The following is a 24,958-nucleotide window of genomic DNA, read 5'->3' as shown; positions in this document are numbered from 1 at the left end:
ATGGCACCTTCTTCCAATCAAAGCCTGCTCTGTCTACATTGTAAATCTGTTGTTTAGTATGGTACCCCCATCAATTACTTCAGCTAGGTCTTGTGGAGAACTTGCTGCAGCTTCTCCATCAGCACTTGCTGCTTCACCCTGTGCTTTCATGCTATGGAGCTGGCTTCTTTCCTTAAATCTCATGAGCCACCTCTGCTAGATTCAGCTTTTCTTCTGCAGCTTCCTCATCTCTCTCAGCCTTCATAGTATTGAAAAGAGTTAGAGTCTTACTCTGGGTTAGGCTTTGGCTTAAGGGAATGTTGTGGCTGGTTTGATCTTTGATTCAGACCCCTCACACTCTCTATTTCAGCAATAAGGCTGTTTTGCTCTCTAATCATTGTGTATTTACCGAAGTAGTACTTTAATTTCCTTCAGGAACTTTTCCTTTGCATTCACATGGTCAACTGTTTGGTATAAGGGTTTTCTGCCCATCTCATCTTTCAACATCCCTCCTCACTAGGCTTAATCATGTCTAATTTTTGATTTAAAGTGAAAAACCTGTGACTCTTCCTTTTACTTGAACACTTAGAGGCCATGGTAGAGTTATTAGTTGGCCTAATTTCAATATTATTGTGTTTCAAGGAATAGGGAGGCATGAGGAGAGGGAGAGAGACAGGAATGGCCAGTCAGAGAAGCATACATTTATGGATTAAGTTTGTCATCTTATATGGGTGCAGTCCATGGTGCTCCAAAACTATTACAATAGCTATATCAAAGATCATCAATCACAAATCATCACAACAATCATGAAAAAGTTTGAAGTATTGCAAAAATTATCAAAATGTGATACGGAGACATGAAGTGAACACCTGCTGTTGGAAAATGGTGCTGAGAGAATTTCAATGCAGGGTTGCCACAAACCAATTTGTCAAGAACTCGAGGTCTGTGAAGTGCACTAAAGCCAAGCACATTGCAGTAGGGTAAGCCTGTGCTGGCTCCTTAATCCTCAGGGGGAGTCCTGTGATACGAGTGACTATGTTCTCTGTTTCTTTTCTTTTTTTTTTGAGTTGGAGTCTCACTCTGTCGCTGAGACTGGAGTGCAGTGGCCGCTCCCGACCACCGCAGCCTCGACCTGCTGGGGTCCGACGATCCTTTCGCCTCAGCCTTCCAAGTAGCTGGAACTACAGGCGCGTGCTACCACACTCGGCTAATTTTTGATTTATTGTAGATATGAGGTCTCGTCAAGTTGCCCAGGCGGGTCACGAACCTGCTCTGTTTTTTGATGAGTTTCCCTAGGGGAGTGCCAATTTTGTTGTTCTTTTTAAAGAATGAGCTTTTGGTTTTATTAACATTGTCACTCTTTCTCTCTTCCCAGTTTTATTGATTTCTGCTCTATCTTTATTATTTCCTTCCACTTACTTTGAGCTTACTTTGTTTAGTTTCCTAGCCTTTTTTTTTTTTTTGGTGAGTTGGAGTCTCACTCTGTTGCCCAGGCTGGAGTGTGGTGTCACACTCATGGTCACCGCAGCCTCAACCTACTGGGCTCAGGTGATCCTTCCACCTCCAGGTAGCTGGAACTATAGGCACATGCCACTACGCCCAGCTAATTTTTTGATTTATTGTAGAGATGAGGTCTCGCCAAGTTGCCCAGGTTGGTCTTGAACTCCTGGGCTCAAGAAATCTTGCTCCTTGGCCTCCCAACATGCATGAGACACCACATTTGGCCTTGCTTTGACTTTTAAAAAAATCAACCTTATTGAGATACAATTTTCATGTCAGAAAATTCACTCATATTAGGTGCACAATACTTGTAGCAAATTTTAAAAGTTTTAGAACATTACTAATTTTAGAACATTTTTACCACCCCAATCAGACACCTCATACCTGTTTAGAGTCAATCTCCATTTCCTTCCAAGGCCCAGGAAACCACTAATCTCCTGTTTCCATCTATATCTAATGCCTTTTCTGGGCATTTCCTATCAGTGGATTTCATACAGTATTTGGTCTTCTGTATCTGGCTTAATTAACTTACCATAAGCATGTTTTTGAGGTTCATCAATTTTTTTAGCACGTATCAGTATTTCATTCCTTTTAATTACTCAATAGTATTCCACTGTATAAAAATACCACAGTTTATCTATTTTTTAGTTGATGGAAATTTGGGTTGTTTCTACCTTTTTACTATTATGAAGAATGTTATGAAATTCACATGCAGATTTTTATGTAGGTTACAGTTTCTTTTCTCTTGGGTAGTGAAACTCTTGGAGTGAAACTGCTGGGTCATATGTTAAATTTATGCTTACCTTTTAAAGAAATTGCCAAACTGTTCTCCAAAGTGGGTGTGCCATTATATGTTCCCAACAGCAATGTTCGAGGGTTCCCATTTCTCCACATCCTCTCCAACATTTGCTACTGTTTTTGGATTACAGGCATTCTAGTGGGTGTGAGATGGCAATTCACTGTGGTTTCAACTGCAACTGAAACCTAATGACTAATGATACCGTGTTTCATGTGCTTTTTAGCTACTCATATTTCTTTTTTGGTGAGATATCTATTCAGATCTTTTGCCTATTTTTTCCTTGGGTTGTTTATTTTCCTATTGTATTGCTGTATGAGGTGTCTGTATATTATAGATTCAGGTCCTTTACCAGATATGTAATTTGTGTATCTTTCCCCCAGTATGTACCTTTTAATTTTCTTACTGGTGATATCTGGAGCACAAGAGTCTTGAATTTTGATAACGTCTAACTTATCAATTTTTCCCTCTATAGAGTATGCTTTTTTGTATTATACCTAAGAAGTCTTTGTTTAACTCAAGGTCTTGAAGATTTTCATCCTATATTTTCTTCCAAAGTTTTTATAGTGTGTCAGTTAGCTCTTACATTTAGGTATCTGACCCACTGAGTTAATTTTTATATGTCAGTTGAATGTCTGAATTCACCTACAGTCATCACTCAGTATCCACAGGAGGTTGGTCCCAGAAACCCCTAGGATACCAAAATCTGAGGATGCTCAAGTCTGTTATATAAAATGGCATAGTATTTGCATATAATCTACACATATCCTCCCATATACTTTAATAATCTCTAGCTTACTTGTAATACTCAATACAATGTGATATGTAAATAGTTGTTTTACTATATTGTTTTATTTGTATTATTTATTGCCATATTTTTCCTTGAATATTTGTGATCTGTGGTTTACTGAATCCACAGATGTGGAACCTGCTGACACAGAAGGTAACTGTGCATGTGGAAACTCAATTATCTCAGCAGCATTTGTGGAAAAACCTATTATTTCCCCATTGAACTGCCTTGGCATCTTTGTTGAAATTCAAATAATCATAAATATAAGAGTTTGTTTCTGGAATCTCAATTTTATTCCTTGATTTACTGATTTCGGTTTATGCTGGTATCACACTGTCTTGATAGCTGTAGCTTTGGAGTAAATTTTGAAATTGGGAAGTTTTAGCTCTCCAACTTTTTCTTTTTCCAAATTGTTTGGTCTATTCTGGGTCACTTTATTTTCCACGTGAGATTTAGGATTAGCTTGTCAATTTCTACAAAACCCTGCTGGAATTTTTTTTTTTTTTTTGAGTTGGAGTCTCACTCTTGTCGCCCAGACTGGAGTGCAGTGGCTGCTCCCGGCCACCGCAGCCTCCACCTGCTGCGCTCCGGCGATCCTTCCGCCTCAGCCTTCCAAGTAGCCAAATTACAGGCGCACGCTACCACGCCCAGCTAATTTTTTATTTATTGTAGAGATGAGGTCTCACCAAGTTGCCCAGGTGGGTCTTGAACCCGCAGGCTCAGGCAATCCACTCACCTCAGCCTCCCAAGGTGCAGGATTATAGGCTGAGCCACCAAGCCTGGCTTCTGCTGAAATTTTGAGAGAGACTGTTGAGTTTGTATATCAGTTTGGGGAGGACTGCATCGTAATACTGAGTCATTGATCCCATGAGCATAGAATGTTTCTCTATTTACTGAAATCTCCTTTAAAGTGCCTCAGCAATATTTTATAATTCTTAGAATGCACTTTGATTTTGAACCTTTTCAACTGACTGAGGTTTGTTTATTACCAAACATAGTTTATCTTGATGACTGTACTACGTACACTTGAAAAGAATGTGTATTCTATAAATGTCAAGTAGGTAGCTGATTGCGTTGTTCAGACATTTTGATCAATTTTTGTTAGCTGCTCTATCAATTGATGAGAGAAAGTCTTAAAATCTCCTACTAAGATTTTAGAACTCCTTTTAATTCTGTCAATTATTGTGTCATTGTTTTGAAGCTCTATGATTTAGTATATACAGATGGATAATTATCGTGTCTTCCTGATGAACTGCCACTTATTATTATCATTATTATTATTATTTTTGAGTTGGAGTCTTACTCTGTTGCCCAGGCTGGAGTGCAGTGGCACGCTCATGGCTCTCACAGCCTTGACCTGCTGGGTTTAGGCAATCCTTCCACCTCAGCCTTCCAAGTAGCTGGAACTACAGGCGCGAGCTACTATGCCTGGTTTTTTGATTTATTGTAGAGATGAGGTGTCACCAAGTTGCCCAGGCTGGTCTTGAATCCCTGGGCTCAGGCAATCCTCTTGTCTTGACCTCCCAAAGTGCTGGGATTACAGGCTGAGCCACTGCGCCTGGCCTATAATAATAATACTTTTTTTTTAGTTGGAGTCTCACTCTGTAGCCCAGGCTGGAGTGCAGTGGCACACTCATGGCCACCCCAGCATCAAGCTGCTGGTCTCCAGAGATCCTTCCGCCTCAGTCTTCCAAGTAGCTGAATTATAGATGTGTGCTGCTATGCTGGCTAATTTTTTACTTATTGTACAGATGAGATCTTGCCAAGTTGCCCTGGCTGGTCTTGAACCCAGGGGCTCAGGCAATCTACTCGCCTCGGCCTCCCAAAGTGCTGGGATTACAGGCTGAGCCACTGAGCCCAGGCTATTAATATTTTTTATTAGAGATGTGGTTTCACTATGTTGCCTTGAATGGCTTTGAACTCCTAGACTCAGATAATCCAATCCTCCTGCCTCAGTCTCCTAACTAGCTGGGATTACAAGCGTAAACCACCACACTCAGTTTCTTTTTAAAATTTTGAAATGTCATTCTTTGTCTCTAGTAATACTCTGTCTTGAAGTCTATTTTCTCTGATATTAAAATAGCCACTTAAAGCTTCTTATAGAAAGTTTCTTTTTTTTTTTTTTTGGAGTTGGAGTCTCACTCTGTCGCCCAGATTGGAGTGCAGTGGCCACTCCCGGCTACCGCAGCCTCGACCTGCTGGGCTCCGGCGATTCTTCCGCCTCAGCCTTCCGAGTAGCCGGAATTACAGGCGCGCGCTACCACACCCGGTTAATTTTTTGATTTATTGTAGAGATGAGGTCTCGCCTGACCAGGCGGGTCTCGAACCCGTGGGCTCAGGCAATCCACTCACCTCAGCCACCCAAAGATGCGGGATTACAGGCTGAGCCACCAAGCCCAGCAATTAGAAACAGTTTCTTACAGAAATAGTTACAGATCCTATAAGGCAAGAAGTTTACTGTTTGCAAGGTATAGTTTTGTCCCCATCCATCTACTTTCAACCTGTTTCTTTGTATTAAAAATATGTTTAAGAAGTAACACAAAGCAGGATCTTACCTTCTAGATGCACGTTGCCAATCTCTGCCTTCAATTGAGATGTCTAGGTGTCTAGGTGGCTGTCATTTAATATAATTACGGGTAATGCTGTTTCTCTGTTCCCTTTCCTGCCCTCTAAGATTATTTGAAAACTTTTATTGGCTTTCTTGCCTAAAGATATCTCATTGTATTTTTTAAGTGGGTGATGTAGGGTTTACAATGTACACATCTAATCATTTAAATTCTACTAAGAGTCGATATTTTAGCATTTCATATTTACTAAGACAGCTATAATGAAGTTCTGTGAAGTAAGTGCCTTTCCTACTGCCAAACATCTTGAAAACTCCATGAGATAATATCACAGTTGTTTTGGACAATTAAAGGGTTTTTCTTTTTGAATTAGGAGGCAAAAAGTAATCTTTACATTAGCCAGTGATTTGTCATCTACTCTGTTCTTCCTCCAATCCTGAAGACTCCCCTCCTGTCTGGATAACTACTTCAGCACACCATGGAGAGCAGTTCCATTGGTCATGGGATCTTATCCTTTATCTGGAAAAATCTTTACTTCACTTTCCCCTCTGAAGAATGTTTTCACTGGAGGTAGAATTCTGGGCTGACATGTTTTTCATATATTGAAGACAGTGTTCCACTAAATTCTTCCCTCCATGGGTATGATGAAAAATGCAGGATTATTCAAATCTTTAATCTTGTTAGTAATGTAATTTTTCATTAGAAGCCTTCAAGACATTTAAAAATTTTTTTTTGGCAATCATTTTCTTATTAGCAGGTAGATATCTCTAACAGTTTGCTTGTGATATGTGCAGGCATGGTATTCTTTGAGTTTATCCTGTCTGTAATTACTGAGTCTCTTCTATCTATAAATCTGTACCTTTTACCAGTTTTGGTATATTTTAGCCATTATCTCCTCAATTATCTTTTCTGCCACAATCTCTTTCTTCAATTCTTCTAAACTCCAGATATACATGTAATTTATAACTTTTGATATTGTCACACAAGTTCCTAAGGCTCTGTTCATTTTTATAAATTTCTGTTTATTCCCACTGGATAATTTCTATTATTTCATCTTCAAGTTCTCTGATTCCTTTTGTTGTCACCTCCATTCTATTACTGAACCCATCCAATAAGCTTATTTTGGATATTATATCTTTCAGTTATAAATTTTTTTTTTTTTTTTTTGAGTTGGAGTCTCACTGTCGCCCAGATTGGAGCCACTGCAGCCTCAATCTGCTGGGCTCCGGCGATCCTTCCGCCTCAGTCTTCCAAGTAGCTGGAACTACAGGCGCATGCTACCACGCTCGCCTTATTTTCTGATTGTAGAGATGAGGTCTCGCTTGCCCGGGCGGGTCTCAAACTCACCTTGGCCCAGGCAATCCACTCACCTCGGCCTCCCAAAGGCGCGGGATTAAAGGCTGAGCCACCGAGCCTGGCAAAATTTGTTTTTTAATAGTTTCTATTTCCTGCTAAGAATTCCTTTCTTTTCGTTTACTTATATGTCTCTCCCTTACCTCAGGGAACTTAGTTATAAAAGTTACTTTAAAGTTTCTTCCTGATACTTTCAACATCTTGGGATTGTCTTTTCCTTGAGAATTGATCATGTTTTCCTGGTTCTTTAGAACAATTAATTTTTAATCCTCTGCAATTGGCATCTCTGCAGATCACCTACCAGCAACTCAACTGTACTTTTTAATGAAATAGTGAAAAATGAATCAATTCATATTAAATAGTATAACATTGGAACCAATTGCTATACTGTAATGATATTTGACTTATAATAAAATTTTGGACATTGAGGAACTTATGACAAAAACATAAAAATTTTGTATCTTATATTTTTCTAATGTGTGGTAACATGTGAAACAGTCACCAAACATGCATTGTAGGTTCATTGATACATGTTGTGCAATAGTAATTTGCTGGAAGTCTTCTACAGGGTGTTTTTCTATGCAAGTAGACAATGGAGCCTCATGTTCTTCTACATTAATATGTAATTTATTTTCCAGTCTGTTGTTTGAAGATAATTTGGAAAGATGCACTTGAGACTCCTGAAAACCACTTCTCAACTGACAGATCAGAAACTTGACAAATTTTAAATGGGATAGAGGTTTTTCATTGTTTTTGAATGGAAAATGTGAAGGAAACATACGTTTTTGAAAAATCTATGCTGGCATAAGTTTACACTGTATAATCACTAGCAATCTCTTTATGTCCCCTGAGAGGGGAAATTCTTGTGATCTGCTAGATTTACGATGTCCTCTCAAAGGGGTTTGAGCACAAAGGGTTAATTTTATCTGAGACACTGTGCTTTGTAGCCTGGGTACTATTATAATACTTCAGAGGATGTTGATACTTTTGCTTTAGTAAGCAGTCAACTGAGTTATGTTCAGACTGCACTGTGTGTGTCACTTTTTGCAGGCAGTGGTTTAACTTTCAGTTCAGTTCTCTATGCATTTTTTATTCTGGTTTGCATCTATTTCATGGGTTAGGCTGAGACTTGCGTGGGGAAAATGGTAAACTCATCTCTCTGTGGGTCCCTCCCCACAATCTGTCTTTTGTTTATTTTCAGAATCCTTAGATAGTTGCTTTTTATATTTTGTCTGTTTTTTTAGCTGTAATTAGTGGGAGGGATGGGCTGTAATGGCCTTATTTCACCATAATGGAACCAGTATTCTTTTTTTTCCTTTTGAGTTGGAGTCTCACTCCATAGCCCAGGCTGGAGTGCAGTGGCATGCTCATGGTCACTCCAGTGTCGACCTGCTGGGTTCAGGCAATCCTTCCACCTTAGCCTTCCAAGTAGCCAGAACTACAGGTATGCACTACCATGCTCAACTAATTTTTTGATTTATTGTAGAGATGAGGTCTTGCCAAGTTGCCCAGGCTAGTCTCGAACCCGTGGGCTCAGGCAATCTTCAGCCTCCCAAAGTGCTGGGATTACAGGTTTGAGCCACTGTGCCTGGACGGAACCAGTATTCTTACACTAAAATTTGAGGATTTTTGCTGGGTATAGAAAAATAAGTTGGTAGTCATTTTCTTTCACTACTTTAAGGATGTCTTTCAATGTCTTCTAATACCATAGTTTCTGTTCAGTTTCTTATTGCTGCTCCTCTGAAGATAATGTATCTCTTTTCTCTGGTTCAAGATTTTTGCTTTGTATTTCATTTTCATTTATTTTAATATTAGATGACTAAGTATGGTTTTCTTTAAACTGATTCTGTTTGACATTTGCAGAACTTCTTAAACATGTGAGCTGACATCTTTAATCACTTTTAGAAAATTCTTAGCAATTAGTTTTTAAAATCTTTCTCACAGACTATGCTGTCTCTCTCTGTATCTTTTTTAGAAACTCAGTTACATGAATGTTAAGCATTTTCACTGATCCCACACCCTTTTCTGTATTTTCCTTTTTTTTTCTGTCTGTGTGTCAATGTGGAAATGTTCTACTGTCTATTTCACTAATCTTTCTTTTTCTGTGTTTTATCTGTTGTTAAATCCAACTATTGTATTCTTAATTTTGTAATTTTCAGTTCTAAAGTTTATATAATGCATTATTTTTAATACATTCCAATTATCTGGTGAAAATTTCAATCTTTACAGCTATTTTTAAAAACACCTTTTCCTCTATTTTCTTGAACATGTTAGAATTATTTCAAAGACCTCACTAATTCAAATATCTGGACAACCTGAGGGTTTGTTTCCATTATCTGTTTTCTTTTTTCAGTTATGCGCTTGCTTTTTGGCATAGCTATTTTTCACTGAACGACAGACACAGTACATAGAAAACTGTAAGGATTCCAGATGATGCTCTTTTCCTCCAGAAAGGGCACATTCTTTTTTCTGCTGATAGAATAAAAGTGGATGATTTTAACCTAATCACAGACCATGCTGAGTCAAGTCCAGATTGCATTTTTGATCAGGTTTATCTATTTCTGGTCTGCCAATGTTCCTGAGGCATATCTCTGTCATACTTCCTACTGAGGTCTGATATTTTCACCAGATCTTCACCATGGCAGCTCATGATCTCAAGCTATTATGATCCTAGCACCATGAAATTTCTAAGAACTCTATTTTTCAGAGACTTTCTGCTTACCTTTCTCATGCAGTATCAGTATTTAGAAAATGTCTTGAAGGAAAAAAACTTGTGTATCCGAGCCCCTCAAGTCTCTGATTTCATCTCTGCAGCCAACAAGGTCCCAATAGCTCTGATAAGGGAAAGTCTAGGTTTGCAACCTAGTACTTCACATTCATAATTAGCAAATCCCCTCAGGGAGAAAATGACTACAGGACTTGAGTTCCCCTCTGTAATACTGCCCTCTCTAGAAGGTTGCCTCTCTGTTTTCTAGCTGCTGTAACAGTTCTGGGATGACTTTAAACAGATACTTTCTATAGTTCATCTAGCTTTTTGCTCTTGGAAGGCATGCGGATCTGTTATAAGCTACTCCATCTTAAGCAGAAGGAAAAATCATACACCTGACTGGTAATTTTTGAAGGCATATTGGACATTGTTTAAAAAAAAAAAACGCCTTAAAGAAAACAATGAAATTCAGTCAGTACTTTCATATAACATTCTTTCTTTCTCCCACTACAAATCACTGCCTTTCAAAACTTACTATAAACATAACCTTAGTAAATTTTCTTCTCTTTTGAAGTTATTATTCCAGTTCAAATTCTGAGACCTACAAACTTTACGCATCCCATGAGTCCTTTTCATAAAGCAGAGTTTAAGAAAAATGGTTATGACAAGAAAGGGCTTTTGGTGGTGATGGGTGGGTATGAAAGTAAAAGCAGTAAATCCTAACCCAACTCACCTTGGAGGATGTGGTGTACATGGTGAACCTTGAGTACCATTTGCTTGCTTTCTCTGCAACTCCTTTTCCAGCAGTGAACATACTGTTCCGCAGAACGTCTAGCTTAGGTACTAGCAGTGTATCTAAGTTAAATGAAGGTGACGAGTGGGTTAATGTATGCTGAGATTCTTCCCTAAATGGGCAGGTAGGTGAGAAGGCCGGAGAAGACCAAAGTCTGTCCCTTGGTTTCTCCTCACTTTTTGTATAACTTTTGGATTTGATAAGTCTCACTGGCTTAGGAGAAGAAGGAGGCAGGCTAGATCTTCTGCATGCCTTGACCAGTACTGGACTTTTCTTATTGGTTAATTTATCATCACATGCACGCTGTAAATCAATGCTTGGTGTACGACTTGTCAAAGGACTGCTCATGTTGTTCATATACATCACAATTTCTTCAGCTAAGTCGCGCCTTGTAGATGGTGTTGAAATGCTTTTGCTATCATCTTCATCCTCCTCCTCTTCTTCTTTTCGCTGCTGTTCAGTCTCAGCAACCAAAAGAGAGAGAGGATCAAATCCTGCTGCAACATCAGTTTTTTCAAAAGGTTTTACTGAAAAGCTGCTGTTCATATGTTGAATCCTCTTGGAATTTTGTATAGCAACATATCCTGCTTTTGATCCATCTGTTTCACTGTCTAAGTCTTCTAAATCAAAAATAACAGGAGAATCTACTTTATCTGCCAAACAGTTAGAACCATCAAAAGGTGTGTCGTCGTCACTAGATTCCTTTTCTAGACTGTCTCTTTTTGATCTTAATGGTGGCTTTCCAATGTCAAGACTATTTGGTCTTGTGCTTTTCGAGATCACATTTGAGAGAATCTTTGCATCAGCTCCCAGTTTATCCACTATATTCCCAGGGGCTGCTTCCTGGTTAATTCTGTTGAGCATAAATCCCATCACCACCCCTCCACTAAGATTACGGTTTCTGTTTCCCCAGACCACCTGTTGCTGCAAATTAGATTCATGGTCACTTTTATGTCTTTTCCTGAAGCATCTGCTTTGAGTGTTTCCTGCTTCATTTGTATTCTCACAAGATGATATTAAGAGCAGCTCAGGTGTGTTCTCTGAAAAACAAACGAAGTGCTTTTAGCCATGAAAATGTAATGTGCAAATATAAGGCATCTTACATATTTAAATTCCAGTAATAAAAATGACAACAGCAGGTACCCAATGAGTGCTTGTTATTTGACAGATACTACACTAGACAATTTATATTATCCACTAGAAACTTTTCAACAACCTTATGGGTTGAGAAAAAAGGGACACAATTATCTAGCTCAAAGCTACCCAGTCCTTAAGTTATAGAATTGGGATTCAAATTCAGATTTGTCTAATTATAAAGGGTATGCTCCTGAACATCAGTATGCACTGCTTTAAAAAAGCTTATCAATTAATATTTATATTTAATAACAATAAATTCACCCATATTCCACTAAATTGATTAAATAACAATGGTTATACAACTGTGGTTGGTTGGGGTAGATGACCTTGAGATTCTGAAACCCAAAACACCAAACCAAATAGCTGCCGTGCTAACATTACCCATAAATACAGATTATTTTTTAAAACTCCAAATCTTTACAACTGTGGATGTGGTTCAGTGATTTTGCTCTTGCTTAACACACTGACTGCAAGACTATACCAGACAATTGCGAATGGTCACTTTGCATTATTCATCATTGTTCACTGCTTTCTACCAAATGGCTTAGATAACAAGACTAGAAGCAGAAATCTAGATCTCAGGTGACCTTAACTGTCCTTATCACATGGGCAAGTCTTCTAAAGCACTGCCAATTTCCAAAGCATATTGTCAATTGCTCTTTGTCTATGCTTTATCCAACAGAGTCAGCTCTCGATAGTCAGATAAGTACTAAAGGCTTGCCTTGTTCTTGCCATGGGATGCATGCGGATGGCAGGACGAAAGGTATAAGAGAACACTAGACGTCATAAAAGCATATGGTCTAATATCATCTAATAAGCATAGACCATCAACAAGGAAAACAGTGTATCAGAGAAGCATCGTCTATTCTTTTTTCAATATCAGTTTATGACTGAGGATACACTTTCATCTGATATTATGGGGGCACTTTCTGCTTGACAGGTTAAATATTGTCAAGGACTTGGAAGAATCTTGTAACCCACAGATAATACTCTAGAAATGCATTTATTTTTTTTTATGTTTTATTTTTATTTTTTTTGAGTTGGGGTCTCACTCTGTCGCCCAGACTGGAGTACAGTGGCCGCTCCCGGCCACCGCAGCCTCGACTTGCTGGGTTCCAGCGATTCTTCCGCCTCAGCCTTCCAAGTAGCCGGAACTTCAGGCGTCCGCTACCACGCCTGGCTGATTTTTTGATTTATTGTAGAGATGAGGTCTCGCTGCCCAGGTGGGTCTTGAACCCGCGGGCTCAGGCAATCCACTCACCTCAGCCTCCCAAAGGCGCGGGATTACAGGCTGAGCCACCGTTTAAAGGGCCCTATGCTACCAGAAGACAAGTAAGGCTGGTTATCAGACTTCACCAGCAGTTGGCAAACTACACTCCTGAGCCCAATCTGGCCTGAGGCCTGTTTCTGTACAGTTGTTTCAAATGTCCTTTACATTTCTAAAGGGTTGTAAAGATCATGTACACAGAAGAACTAACAGACTGTAAGTACCCTGCCGTGGCCTCCCAAAGTGCTGTGATTACAGGCTAAGCAGTCGAGCCGTGTCTATTATCTAACTTTTTACAAAAGAGCTCACTTGACCTAAGTTCACACATGTGCCAAGTCCTACCAGCCGAGGCTGGACGCTGTACATCTCTGACAGAGGCTGCAAGCCACTGACTTCCTTGGGTGAGGTGGCTCTGTGATATGATTTGTGCTCATGGTATGACGTTGGCAGTTTCTGAGGGCTTCTGGAACATCATCTCCTTTCCTGACAAAATAAATAGACGTAGCTGGTGTTCCTCCTCCCGTGCTTTTTGCCTTGAACAGATACGTGTGCCTGGAGTTGCCAGTGGCCATGCCTCCAAACCAGCATCTAGAGCAAATGCTCCCACCTCTGATTTTCTATTTGAGAAAAATAAACCTCAACTTGTTTAAGCCACTGTTAATTCTATTTTCTGAGATGGAAGCTAAAAGCACTCCTAGTGGGCACTCAAGCCCGTTCCAGCGCTCTGACCTGCTGTGATGTGCTTCCCTCTGCTTGGTGCACATCCTCCAGTGTCTCTTCCCCAGTCCTGTCTTTATTGTCTTCCACTCATCTCTCAGATCTAAGCTCAGAAATCATGTTCTCAAGGAAGCCCTCCCTGACGAACACCCCCAAACCCAGGACAGTCTATTTTATGTTCTAACAGCAACTTGTTGCCCTTCTTCACAGTATTCAACCCAGGAGTATTTTCACATTTAATCGACTATTTGATTGCTGCTTCCTGTTACTTCCACCTGTCTCCTTCACCAGGAGGATCCATATTTGTGTTTTGTTTGCTACCATACCCCCAGCAGCACCTGCACATGACTGCATGTGGCAGAAGCCCCACAAATGTGGACTGGATGAGTACTGTCTAGTGGGCCTCACTGCAGCCAACAGGCCAGAGCAAAATAGAATACATTATAATATGTTAAAATATGACATGATATCTAAAGGTAAAAAGGAAAGGTATATTAAAACTAGAATCAGGTTTAGAAAAACACTCCACAGTTAAACTTTTCTGGGGTTAAATGCTCAATAATTCAGTATCTGTTTAACAGATATTAATTCTGAAAAAATGTTTTAAATTCTAGTATGCATACAATGAAAAAGCTATTGAAAACAAGTGCGCCGGGCTCGGTGGCTTAGCCTGTAATCCCAGTACTTTGGGAGGACGAGGTGAGTGGACTATCTGAGCCCACAGGTTCGAGACCCACCCAGGCAACTTGGCGAGACCTTGTTTCTACAATAAATAAAAAAAATTAGCCGGACATGGTAGCATGTGCCTGCAGGTCTGGCTACTTGGAAGGCTGAGGAGGAAGGGTTGCCCGAGCCCAGCAGGTCGAGGCTGCGGTGGCTGGGAGTGTGCTGCTGCACTCCAGCCTGGGCAATAGAGTGAGACTCCAACTCAAAAAAAAAAAAAAGAAGTATTCCTATAAATCCCATATATAGTCTTTGACAGTAGTAATAAACCCATAGCATTTAACAGATGGGAAAGTTTTCAAGCTAAAAATATCACACATAAACTAACAACTCTAACTCACACCACGGAAATCTATGATAGGCTTTTATAAAATTCACTTGCTCAGCATATGGGGTCACTGAAAGCCAGATGATCAGATGCTTATTATGCTGACAAAACGCCAAGATCAAAGAATGGTTTACAATCATATTTAAATAAGAAAATTCATAAAAGCAGATCTTAACAGAAAAGTAAGCATAAATAGCACTGTAAGAACAATAACGCGCCAGGCGCAGTGGCTCATGTCTGTAATCCCAGCACTCTGGGAGGTCAAGGTGAGAGGATTGCCTGAATCTAGGGGTTCGAGACCAGCCTGGGTAACTTGGCGAGACCTCGTCTCTACAAGAAATCAAAAAATTAGCCAAGTGTGGTGGCATGTACCTGTGGTTTCAGCTATTTGGAAGGCTGAGGCAGAAGGATCGCCTGAGCCCAGCAGGTCAAGGCTGCAGTGGCCGTGAGTGTGCCACTGCACTCTAGTCTGAGCAACAGAGTGACTCCTACTCAAAAATATAAAAAATAAGAAAATAAAGGAACAATAACAAGGATCAACACAGGCAAGTTATTAAGAGTTAAAATGTTAAAATGGTCAGGAAGGACTAAATGATTGTCACACATCCATGATACAGTACTAATAAAATTTTTAATGTTTTAGTTATAACAATTACTTAACAAAAAAATGCAAAGTTAAGAGTCACAGGTCATCGAACCTTCTTTTGTTTGTTTGGATAGCTGGTGCAGGGCTCTGCAAACTTTTCTACAAAAAGCTACAGAGTAAACACTGGAGTCCCTGTGGGCTCATTGCCACTATCACACCTCTCACCCTGCTGCCCCTGCACGGCCTCACTTATGAACAATGGTGCCTGCCTTTCACATGACTCCATGTGCCATACAACATCAGTCATCTTTTGATTATTTTTCAAACACTTAAAACCATAAAAACCATTGTTAGTTTGTGGGTCAAAACAAAAATAGTGTGTCTACACCTAAGCTAGAGACATAACTGACAACGCTGCAAGAAAACATACATCACTGCATCAAGGCCATTTACAAACAGAGATAGCTCAGCCTTGACAGCACGAGTACTTCAATATTTTTTTGTGTCCTAACATTATGCAAAATTAAGCTAATAAAAAAATGTCATTCCATAATCTAACTATTAACACTAGAAACTCTTTGTTTAACGCCCTAAAATTGGCCTGGTTCAAAATCTGTGAGGCCAAATTTATCCTGGATCCTAATCTGACATTTCCATTAACTAGTGATAATTTATGTGACCTGTGAATCACTGATCCATGCCTTAGTCTTCTCATCTTTAAAACAGTGCTAATATGCTTACTCACTGATATAAGCATTGCTGCATTAATGTAAAATAATACATAAAAGTCCTGTGAAAAGAAAATATACTGGGTATTGTTCCCTAAACTATCCAAAGGACTATTCTTTGCCTCTGGAAAAACAGGAATGATAGGAAGACTAAGAAACCAATGCTTCATTTAAAACCTGGCTCACCTCCCCCCTCCAGAAAGTCCCATCAATCAGCTTGCAGGAGCATACAGGTTGGAAGTTCACACCTACACCTTGCTATAACAAAGGCCTGAACAAAGTATGTCATAAATACAGAACTAAAGCTACTGAGCTATGCCAGGAGAGGCTGCCCGAGATATTTTTTAAAATCCCTGAAGAATTAAGACGATTATAACATTCACTAGTTATACAGACAGGATTTACTCTGTACAGGAAGGCACACTCCTGTTCAACGCACCTGTGCATCCTCCTGACATGTGGTCAGCACCAGGATTGTTGGAGCCGCTGAGGCGGACAATGCTGGAGGAGGTCTGGTGACCGAGCCTGGGAAGGCAGTCAGCACTTCCTTGCACACTCTCGCCCCCAGACACTGCAAAGAAGGAAGTGGAAAAGTTCATTAAATCCACACATGTGAAAGGAGGCAGGAGGTAGGAGGAGAAGCAGCTTTCAGTCCTAAATATTTACCTGAAAATACCGAACACTTCTATACCTATTTGTAAACCACAAATAAGTGATTCCACTTATCTGAGGCTCAAAGCATAGATCAAATTACCACAAATTATGCACGAAGTCCAGGCAGATTTTATATTTCCTCTTTGGTTGCAAAAGAATGCTTTTGGTGGGGGAGCAAAGGGGGTAAATATAAGTCACAGCTCATTAACAAACTTCAAACAAAAACACTGTTAAGCCTTAGAAAAGAGCTGCTGTTCCAAGGAATACACAGTTCTGCCAGAACGAGAGTATTCTGGGAGTCAGGCAGCATCTCCCCAACAGCACTTGACTTGGAGAGTACTTTGCCACTGAGTCTGCATACCTCACACATATGGCATTTAACGGAAGTATTGGGTGGAGAAGAGGGCTTGTGATGGGAGGAAAGAAAGCTATAATGGGAAAACGGAAAGTAATACTTTCATAAAGTCATTTGTATTTTCTGTGAATATATGTCCACAATTTTATTTTGTACTGAGTAACTAAAATTTATTGAGCAAAATCTCTAAAGAGAATATGGACAGCATATAGACCAACACTGGCAACCATTAAATACATACAGCTTTCAATCTTTTTATGGCAGTTTCACAGATGTGCACTCCCCTTGATTCAACTTCTACGAGCCAAGGTACTTATCCTTGCTTAGAAATCCCACGGGCTAATCTTAAAACAGCCTGACACTGGGACCCTCCCACCTGGGGGTAGTCACAAGGAGGATGACCCCTCCCATGATGCAGTGTTAACACCAACCAGTAACATAACACTAACATAGTTTACAGTTTCATATAATATTACCCTAATATCCACAGGTGCTTGAATCACTCCTTTACAACTTCATACAATATCTACTTAATACATACATGAGCTAGAGTCACTCCCTTTTTTATCTTTTTCTTCTTGAATGTCCTCAGTAGATGTATCCCCTCTTCTAACTTCATCCTTAGAAAGTGAATTATATCCAAGATCGGACTGGCCACCTGGAAAACAAAATAAAGGCCTATGCTGTTTATTATAAACCTTTTTTTTTTTTTTTGAGTTGGAGTCTCACTCTGTTACCCAGACTGGAGTGCAGTGGCTGCTCCCAGCCACTGCAGCCTCGATCTGCTGGGCTCCGGTAATTCTTCTGCCTCAGTCTTCCAAGTAGCTGGAACTATAGGCGCGCGCTACCACACCCGGCTAATTTTTTTGATTTATTGTAGAGATGAGATCTTACCAAGTTGCCCAGGCAGGTCTCGAACCCGCAGGCTCAGGCAATCCACTCACCAAAGCCTCTCAAAGCACGGGATTACAGGCTGAGCCACCGAGCCCGGCTTATTATAAACTTCTTTAATGAGACAACTGGAATTAGAAGCAGCATATTAGTGCTGAATTTACCTCTAAATCTGTTTTGGATAACTTCCAATTGAAAGCATTATTTTGTTAATTACTCCCTCCCTATCTCCTATATTAATGTAAAAAAGGAGTAATCTCAAAATAATTTACTTTTGGCTCCACACTGCAGTCAAAAGTAACCATGTACATCCACGTGACTGCATGTACTCCAAAAGATACAGATAGACCAGACATGCTTTATATGAGCTCATGACTCCTCTAGACGAAGATCTGAGTCCCAACCAAGCAATGGGGAAGAGAAGTCTGGAATTTATAAGAGAACACTCATTCACAGATCACTGGAGTTGAATGTCTACATGTTTTTACCAAAAAGTTGAGTTTCCTAAAATTTACTGATAGGTAATTAATTTCTCAAAATTTCAACTTGGTAATTACTAAACTGCACATGAGTACAAATACACGGAAATGAGATGAAAATCTAGTGTCAAAGTTACTGTTAAGAAGACCAAAAGTTACATCAATATAAGAAAATATCTATTACATTTTTTTGTTAAAGAGGCTGTGCATAATTTTTAGCAAATTGTTTTCACTACAAAAGTCTTTAAAGATAAGGTTTTGCACCCTAGTTCTCTATTTTAGGAGATATGATTTTAAGTAAACCACGACCTTTTTGTTTAGTTCTCAAGTCCCTAAATGTGCAAAATAAAAGGTTGTTAAGACTGTGTGAGACTATATATGAAATGGCTTTATAAACATGTAAAGCACTAACTAAATAAATTATATTAAGTATCATGAGGTATATACCTTAATACTTTGCTATAATTTTGTAACTTCAGGCCCATTTCCCAAAGAGCTACAAATAGAAAAATTTGAAGATTATCTTGATGAGATTCAGTTTCATTAGGTTCCACACTATTTTTAGGATAGCCTTTTAAAAACCCACAGTTAAATATAAGAGATAGATTTCTCCACTTTTGAGAGATAATGCCTGAGAATGACTACTACAACTCCAATTAAATTCACATTGCATAATAAGAACTAGAACCAGTCAAGGAAGAATAACCATGCATACTACATTTCAACACAATTAGCTTACATTTATTCATCTTAAAAATAGGCACAAAAGGAGACACACCAAAATAAGGTTGCCACTGCATGGTGGGAGCTCCACACTGTATTGGTAATGCTTCAATTTTTAAGGTTTCTGTCCATTAATAGCTTGCTCTTATACTATATTCAGAATTCATGCATAATTTTAAAAATCCAATGAGGACAAAGACACAGTTATGCAAATAATTTAGTTTTAAGTGTTTCAGTTATAATAATGGTTAGGATAAGCTTATATGTAAATTTTATATTTATGAAATTAATGTCATCTTCAATGCTACAATGCTATGTGTTTTATATTTAAAATTTTATTATAGCTTTTAATTTTAACATAGTTTTAAGACTCAGAAGAAGTTGTAACAACAGTATAGTACAGCAAGTTTCTCAGTATCCTGCATCTAGCTTTCCCCAATGACAGTATCCTATATAACCACAGCATGCTGCTGAAATCAGGAAGCTGATGTCAGTACAATACTATTAGCTCTGATACAGAGCTATGTGGTTTTTTTTTTTTAACGCTTAACAGTTTCACAGTTTCAAAGAATTTATCTTAAGAAAATGATACAGTAAAGGGATCTATGTGCTATTCAGAATTAATTGGATTATCATGAACTAATACTTGTATAGAGTACTTTATAATGCTTAAGCTTTTCTTTGTATCCAAATAAAGAATGAGTAAAATTTCATACAGTTATATTAAGTCCAATAGCAAATCAAATACCTAACATGTGAAAAGTGATAGTCAACCACATCACTAAAAATGAAAATTTAAAAAATATAGTTGAGAGGTCGAGGTAAGAAGACTACATGAGCCCAGGGGTTCGAGACCAGTCTGGGTAACCTGTTTTCTTCAATAAATCAAAAGAAATTAGCCAGGTGTGGTGGCATGCATCTGTGGTTCAACTACTTAGAGGGCTGAGGCAGAAGGATCACCTGAGCCCAGCAGGTTGAGGCTGCAGTGGCCATGAGCATGCCACTGCACTCCAGCCTGGGTGACAGAGACTCTGACTTACAACAAACAAAAAAAGAATAAAAAATACAGGCTAGCAGATCTAGCTTTAAAAGTGTGCTATATTAATGTACATGAAGCATACACAAACCTGTGCTAGCTCTATCTTCAGCAGCATATGCTCTGATAGTACCCATGTTAACAGGTGCCCTCTCCACAGTGTGAGTCCCATGACCACTGTCCATGCTGCCATGACTAACAGCATCCAGATCACTGCCATCTGCTTGGGAACACAACATGCAGTGTTTTACTACTCAAGGAGAACAGAAATACATAGTCATGTGTCACTTAGCTGATAATCTACTTAAGTAATACTGAAGATGAAAAGAGCCACCTACTTAGCAAAATACAACTATAACAAAGAAATCTGTTGTGAGTGATTAACCAACACTAAAACAAGACTACATAAAGATGGTCAAAAGTAGAAACACAGGTGAAATCTGGTATTTTTTTTTTAATGGGAAGAGTATTCTAATATTAGAATATGCTTTATGATAATAAAAACTAAAAAAATAGTCAATATCTTAAAACTATTTAAAATTCCTAAAAATGGAAGCTGTAACCAATTAATTTTGGAGAAAAAGTAAACACACACATCCCTTACCTGAGAGAGCTGTCTGTGATGAGTGTGCATGTTTCTTTAAAACTCTTCTGAACTGTGCCACTCCTAAAACAACATTTCTTACTTTTGTCCAAAGAAAATAGCCACTGCGGCTTCTTGAAGGCCAGGTACTTTCCAAAACAGCCTATTCATTCAACAAAATAAAATCATCAGTAAAAATTCTTATAATGAACACACACTGGCTTCAAAATCAAGCCAAAGAATATCAAAGTAGATTGTATAACAACACAAAAGGGAAAAAAATGTCTTACTTGACTAATAAAATATATTTCATACACACTAAAACAAATGCCAAATAACCCCTGCATAGATTATTTCTGCTGTTATATTAAGGATGACAAAAATGACAAAAATAATCCTCTTTATATAATCCTCTTTCTCCATTAAATCAAATTAATTACCTTATTATAATAACCATAAGTAATGGCATTGGGGTCAACACCGGCCTTCTGCATTTCAAAAAGCACTCGAACAGCAAGCACTGGCTGGTCATACTGCCCACACAGCTGCATGAGAATGCGGTAGCACACCTGAAACACAGGTCAGCGTGAGAAGGAACAAGGGTATACTATATCCATCAGTCCAAAGTGAAATAATGCACCCTGAACAATAGCTGTTACCTCGTCAGGTGGATCCATCTTCTTTGATTGCATTTTTTTTAGCACGTCATATGCTGTTTTCAGCGCTCTGACTTTTGAATGACACACTTTCACATAAGCTGGGAGACAAATAAACCACAGTCCATAACAGTGACGCAGCAGACACCGAGACCACAGCTGGGGGATGGAAGAATACCTCTTTGCAATTTTATGGGCTGATTTAATTTCCTAGAAAAAATACAGGATTCTTATTAATAAATTTATACACTGAGGCATCTTCATTTAACTGAGCATGTCTAAGACACGTGCTGTCATAATGTTTCCATAACAAAATCAGTCTATAATTAAAGTATTTTCAACTCTCTGCTTGGATCTAATTAAATAACATGTAAAACAAAGTTCCAGGACAAGAGAACTGGTCAGTGTCTTGAAGTCAGATTACTCTGTCTTCAGAGTGCCTTGGGGGAACACAATAATCTAGTAACAGACTTTATGTGGGATGGTAAGGTACATTAAAGTATGATAAATATTCAACTTGTTTCTTGCTCTAAGAAACAAGTTGATGACACGAAGAAGGCAAAATATTCAAAGCACCTGTTTTGTTCTTCTGAACATGGGAGAAGGGCTACTAGGACTACTTGATTTTGAAGGCAATTTGCTCTTTCGTGCTTGTAGAAGTCCTTCAGGTCTCTCAAATAAATTGTTCTTAAGAACTGGAAATCCATTATAGCTGTTTTAGAAAAGGAAAAAAAGTTCTCAAGCACTCACAGATGATCATAGTGGTTACAAGCTAAAAAATTTATGACAACTAACTTTTTAACTTAGAATTCATTTTAACTATCTTTCTCCATCAGACTACGATATATACTTAAGAAATATTCATGCTAAAGTTGCTTTTCTTACTATCATATTTATACATGTAATAGCCAAATACAGACTCATGTATGTCTTTTAGAAAAAAGGAAAATACATTTACATTTTCCTGAACTTGATATCAAACTCCAAAGCAACTCAAGCAAACTTTTAAAAGTTAGTGTTCATGTAATTACACAGTCAACATATGAGATAATATGACAGTGGTGAAGGACCCACCAAATTAGTGCCATACAAATAGGAAATCGTTAATGCTTTTGCTTTGGATTAGCATATTTACTGCAGAACCTCCCTCTTAGAAAGATGTAAGGCCTGGTGTGGTGGCTCAGCCTGTAATCCCAGCACTTTGGGAGGTCGAGGCAAGAGGATTGCCTGAGCCCGGGGATTTGAGACCAGCCTGGGCAACTTGGTGAGACCTCCTCTCTACAATAAATCACAAAAACAAGCCAAGCGTGGTGGCATGTGTCTATAGTTACAGTTACTTATAAGGCTGAGGTGGAAGGATTGCCTTAGCCTAGCAGGTCGGGGCTGTGGTGGCTATGAGCGTGACCCTGCACTCCAGCCTGGGCGACAAGAGTGAGATTCCAACTCAAAAAAAAAAAAGAAGAAAGATGCAAATAACCACCTGAGGTTTAATACAGCAGCACAACACACCTCGCTCTCACATCAAGGGTTGGTTTATCGGGTTAGTTAGCAGGTTCTAGGCCTCGTTTATGAGAAAGACAATTGAGGAAGTTAAAGAAGAGGAAGCAAAGGTTCCTACAGGTAGCTCTTTGAGGAGGTAGACCTAATTAAGGTGCTACAGCAAGGTGCTCTGGGCATTCAAAAGGTAGCAACAAGACTGGGCACAGTTGCTGTGTGCCTGTGTCCAAGTTATTAATATTCGGGAGACTGAGGAAGGAGAATGTTTTGAACCCAAGAGTGTAAGGCTGCAGTGAGCTATGACTGTGCCTGTGAATGACCACTGCACTGCAGCCTGGGCCAAAGTGAGACTTCATATCTAAATAAATACATAAGTGAAAGCCATCAGCTAGAAAAATGATAACGCTGAAAAGAACAGAAGTCTCAAGCAACAAACTTAATCTATTTGAGAATACTATACAATCGTTTCTTAAAGGCATATAGTTTTAATGAACTAAGAAGAGATCTAACTATTAAAAGAGGATAAACAATATGTTATATATTACTATAGTCAAATTCTGTAGGGTAAGAAAATATTAGTAATGATTCAATTACTTTGAGTAAGAAACTGCAAAGAAATCCAGGAAAACTGTGTCCCTTAAAAAAATGCATTGTATGTACATGATGAGATCGTAAGAACACTGTGTGCCTTATGGACACACCTTATACAGACAAAGCCCATGAGTCTGATTAGGTGGGCTCTCTGTGCTCATCAAGGACATTTCAGTTATTTTCCAGTGATGGGGTTGTTATTACTACTATTATTATTTTTGAGTCAGGGTCTCACCATTACCCAGGTTGGAGTGCAGGGGCATAATTATAGCTTACTACAGCCTCAGACTCCCAGGTTCAGTGATCCTTTTGCTTCAGCCTCCTGAGTAGCTGGGACTACAGGTGCGTGTCATAAGCCTCACTAATTTTGTTTTATTTTTTGTACAGACAAGGTCTTGCTATGTTGTCCAGGCTGGTCTTGAACTCCTGGGCCCAAGTGGTTTTCTCACCTTGGCCTCCCAAAGTGCTGGGATTACAGGCATGAACTACTTGCTTGGCCCAGTGCTGGTTAATAATACACCAAAATTATACTAGTAGCCTCAAGAAAAAAATGACTTAGACTCTAAAAAAATGGAAACTTTTAAAGCTATGTAATTATTCTTGTTGAAGGACTAAATCTAAAAGTAAAATTTAAATTAAAAAGTTAAAACCATCAGCAAAAGAAACTATCAGCAGAGCAAACAGACAACCTATAGAATGGGAGAAAATATTTATAAAGTATGCATCCAACAAAGGACTAATATTCAGAATCTATAAAGAACTTAAATCAACAAGAAAAAAAATCCAATTAAAAAATAGGTAAAAGACATAAATGGACACTTCTTAAAAGAAAGACATATAAGCAGTCAACAAACATGAAAAAATGTTTAATATCACTAATCATCAGAGAAATGTAAATTAAAGCCACAACAAGATAACATTTCACGCCAGTCAGCATGGTTATTATTAAAAAGTAAAAAAAATAAAAAATGTTGTCGAGGATATGAAGAAAAGGGAATGCTCATATATGTTGGCGGGTATGTAAATGCTATAGAAAACAGTTTGGAGATTTCTCAAAAAACTAAAAATAGAACTACTATTTAACGCAGCAATTCCATTACCATCTATCTACCGAAGGTAAAGAAATTGTTCTACAAAAAAGATATCAAGATATCTATACTCGTATGTTTATTGCAGCACTATGCACAATAGCAAAGTCATGGAATCAACCTAGGTACCCATCAACAGGGGAGTCAGATAAGGAAAATGGGGTACATATATACCGGAACACGAAGTAGTCACAAAAAGAATGAAATCATGTACTCTGCACCAACATGGATATAGCTGGAGGCCATTATCCTAAGTGAATAATGCAGCAACAAAAAATCAAAACCTTGGGAGGCCAAGGTGAGAGGACTGCCTGAGTCCACGGGTTCAAGACCTGCCTGGACAACTTGGTGAGACCGCATCTCTACAATGAATCAAAAAATTAGCCAGACATGGTGGCGTGTGCCTGTAGTTCTAGTTACTTGAAAGGCTAAGGTGG

The 24,958-nt window shown here is 38.8% G+C and overlaps 1 protein-coding gene across 1 annotated transcript in view; it reads right to left on the bottom strand.

Moving 5' to 3' along the window:
• Positions 1-17,094: 17,094 nt before the first annotated feature.
• Positions 17,095-24,958, bottom strand: part of LOC103260831 (C-myc promoter-binding protein) — an 80,922-nt gene continuing 73,058 nt past the window's right edge. The window contains exons 17-22 of the mRNA XM_021712558.1: positions 21,922-22,057; positions 21,349-21,555; positions 21,130-21,258; positions 20,711-20,852; positions 20,198-20,329; positions 17,095-17,635 (exon numbers count right to left, since the gene is read on the bottom strand). Of these exons, the coding sequence (XP_021568233.1) occupies positions 17,508-17,635; positions 20,198-20,329; positions 20,711-20,852; positions 21,130-21,258; positions 21,349-21,555; positions 21,922-22,057 (874 nt within the window). The 3' untranslated portion in view covers positions 17,095-17,507. The remainder of the gene's footprint in view (positions 17,636-20,197; positions 20,330-20,710; positions 20,853-21,129; positions 21,259-21,348; positions 21,556-21,921; positions 22,058-24,958) is intronic.

The sequence above is a fragment of the Carlito syrichta genome, unplaced genomic scaffold (assembly GCF_000164805.1).
Source record: "Carlito syrichta isolate Samal-C Ts95f unplaced genomic scaffold, Tarsius_syrichta-2.0.1 Scaffold303358, whole genome shotgun sequence".
In the NCBI taxonomy this organism is placed as follows: Eukaryota; Metazoa; Chordata; class Mammalia; order Primates; family Tarsiidae; genus Carlito; species Carlito syrichta.
Note: the sequence above shows the minus strand (reverse complement) of the source record. Positions and strands in the feature narration are given on the sequence as shown.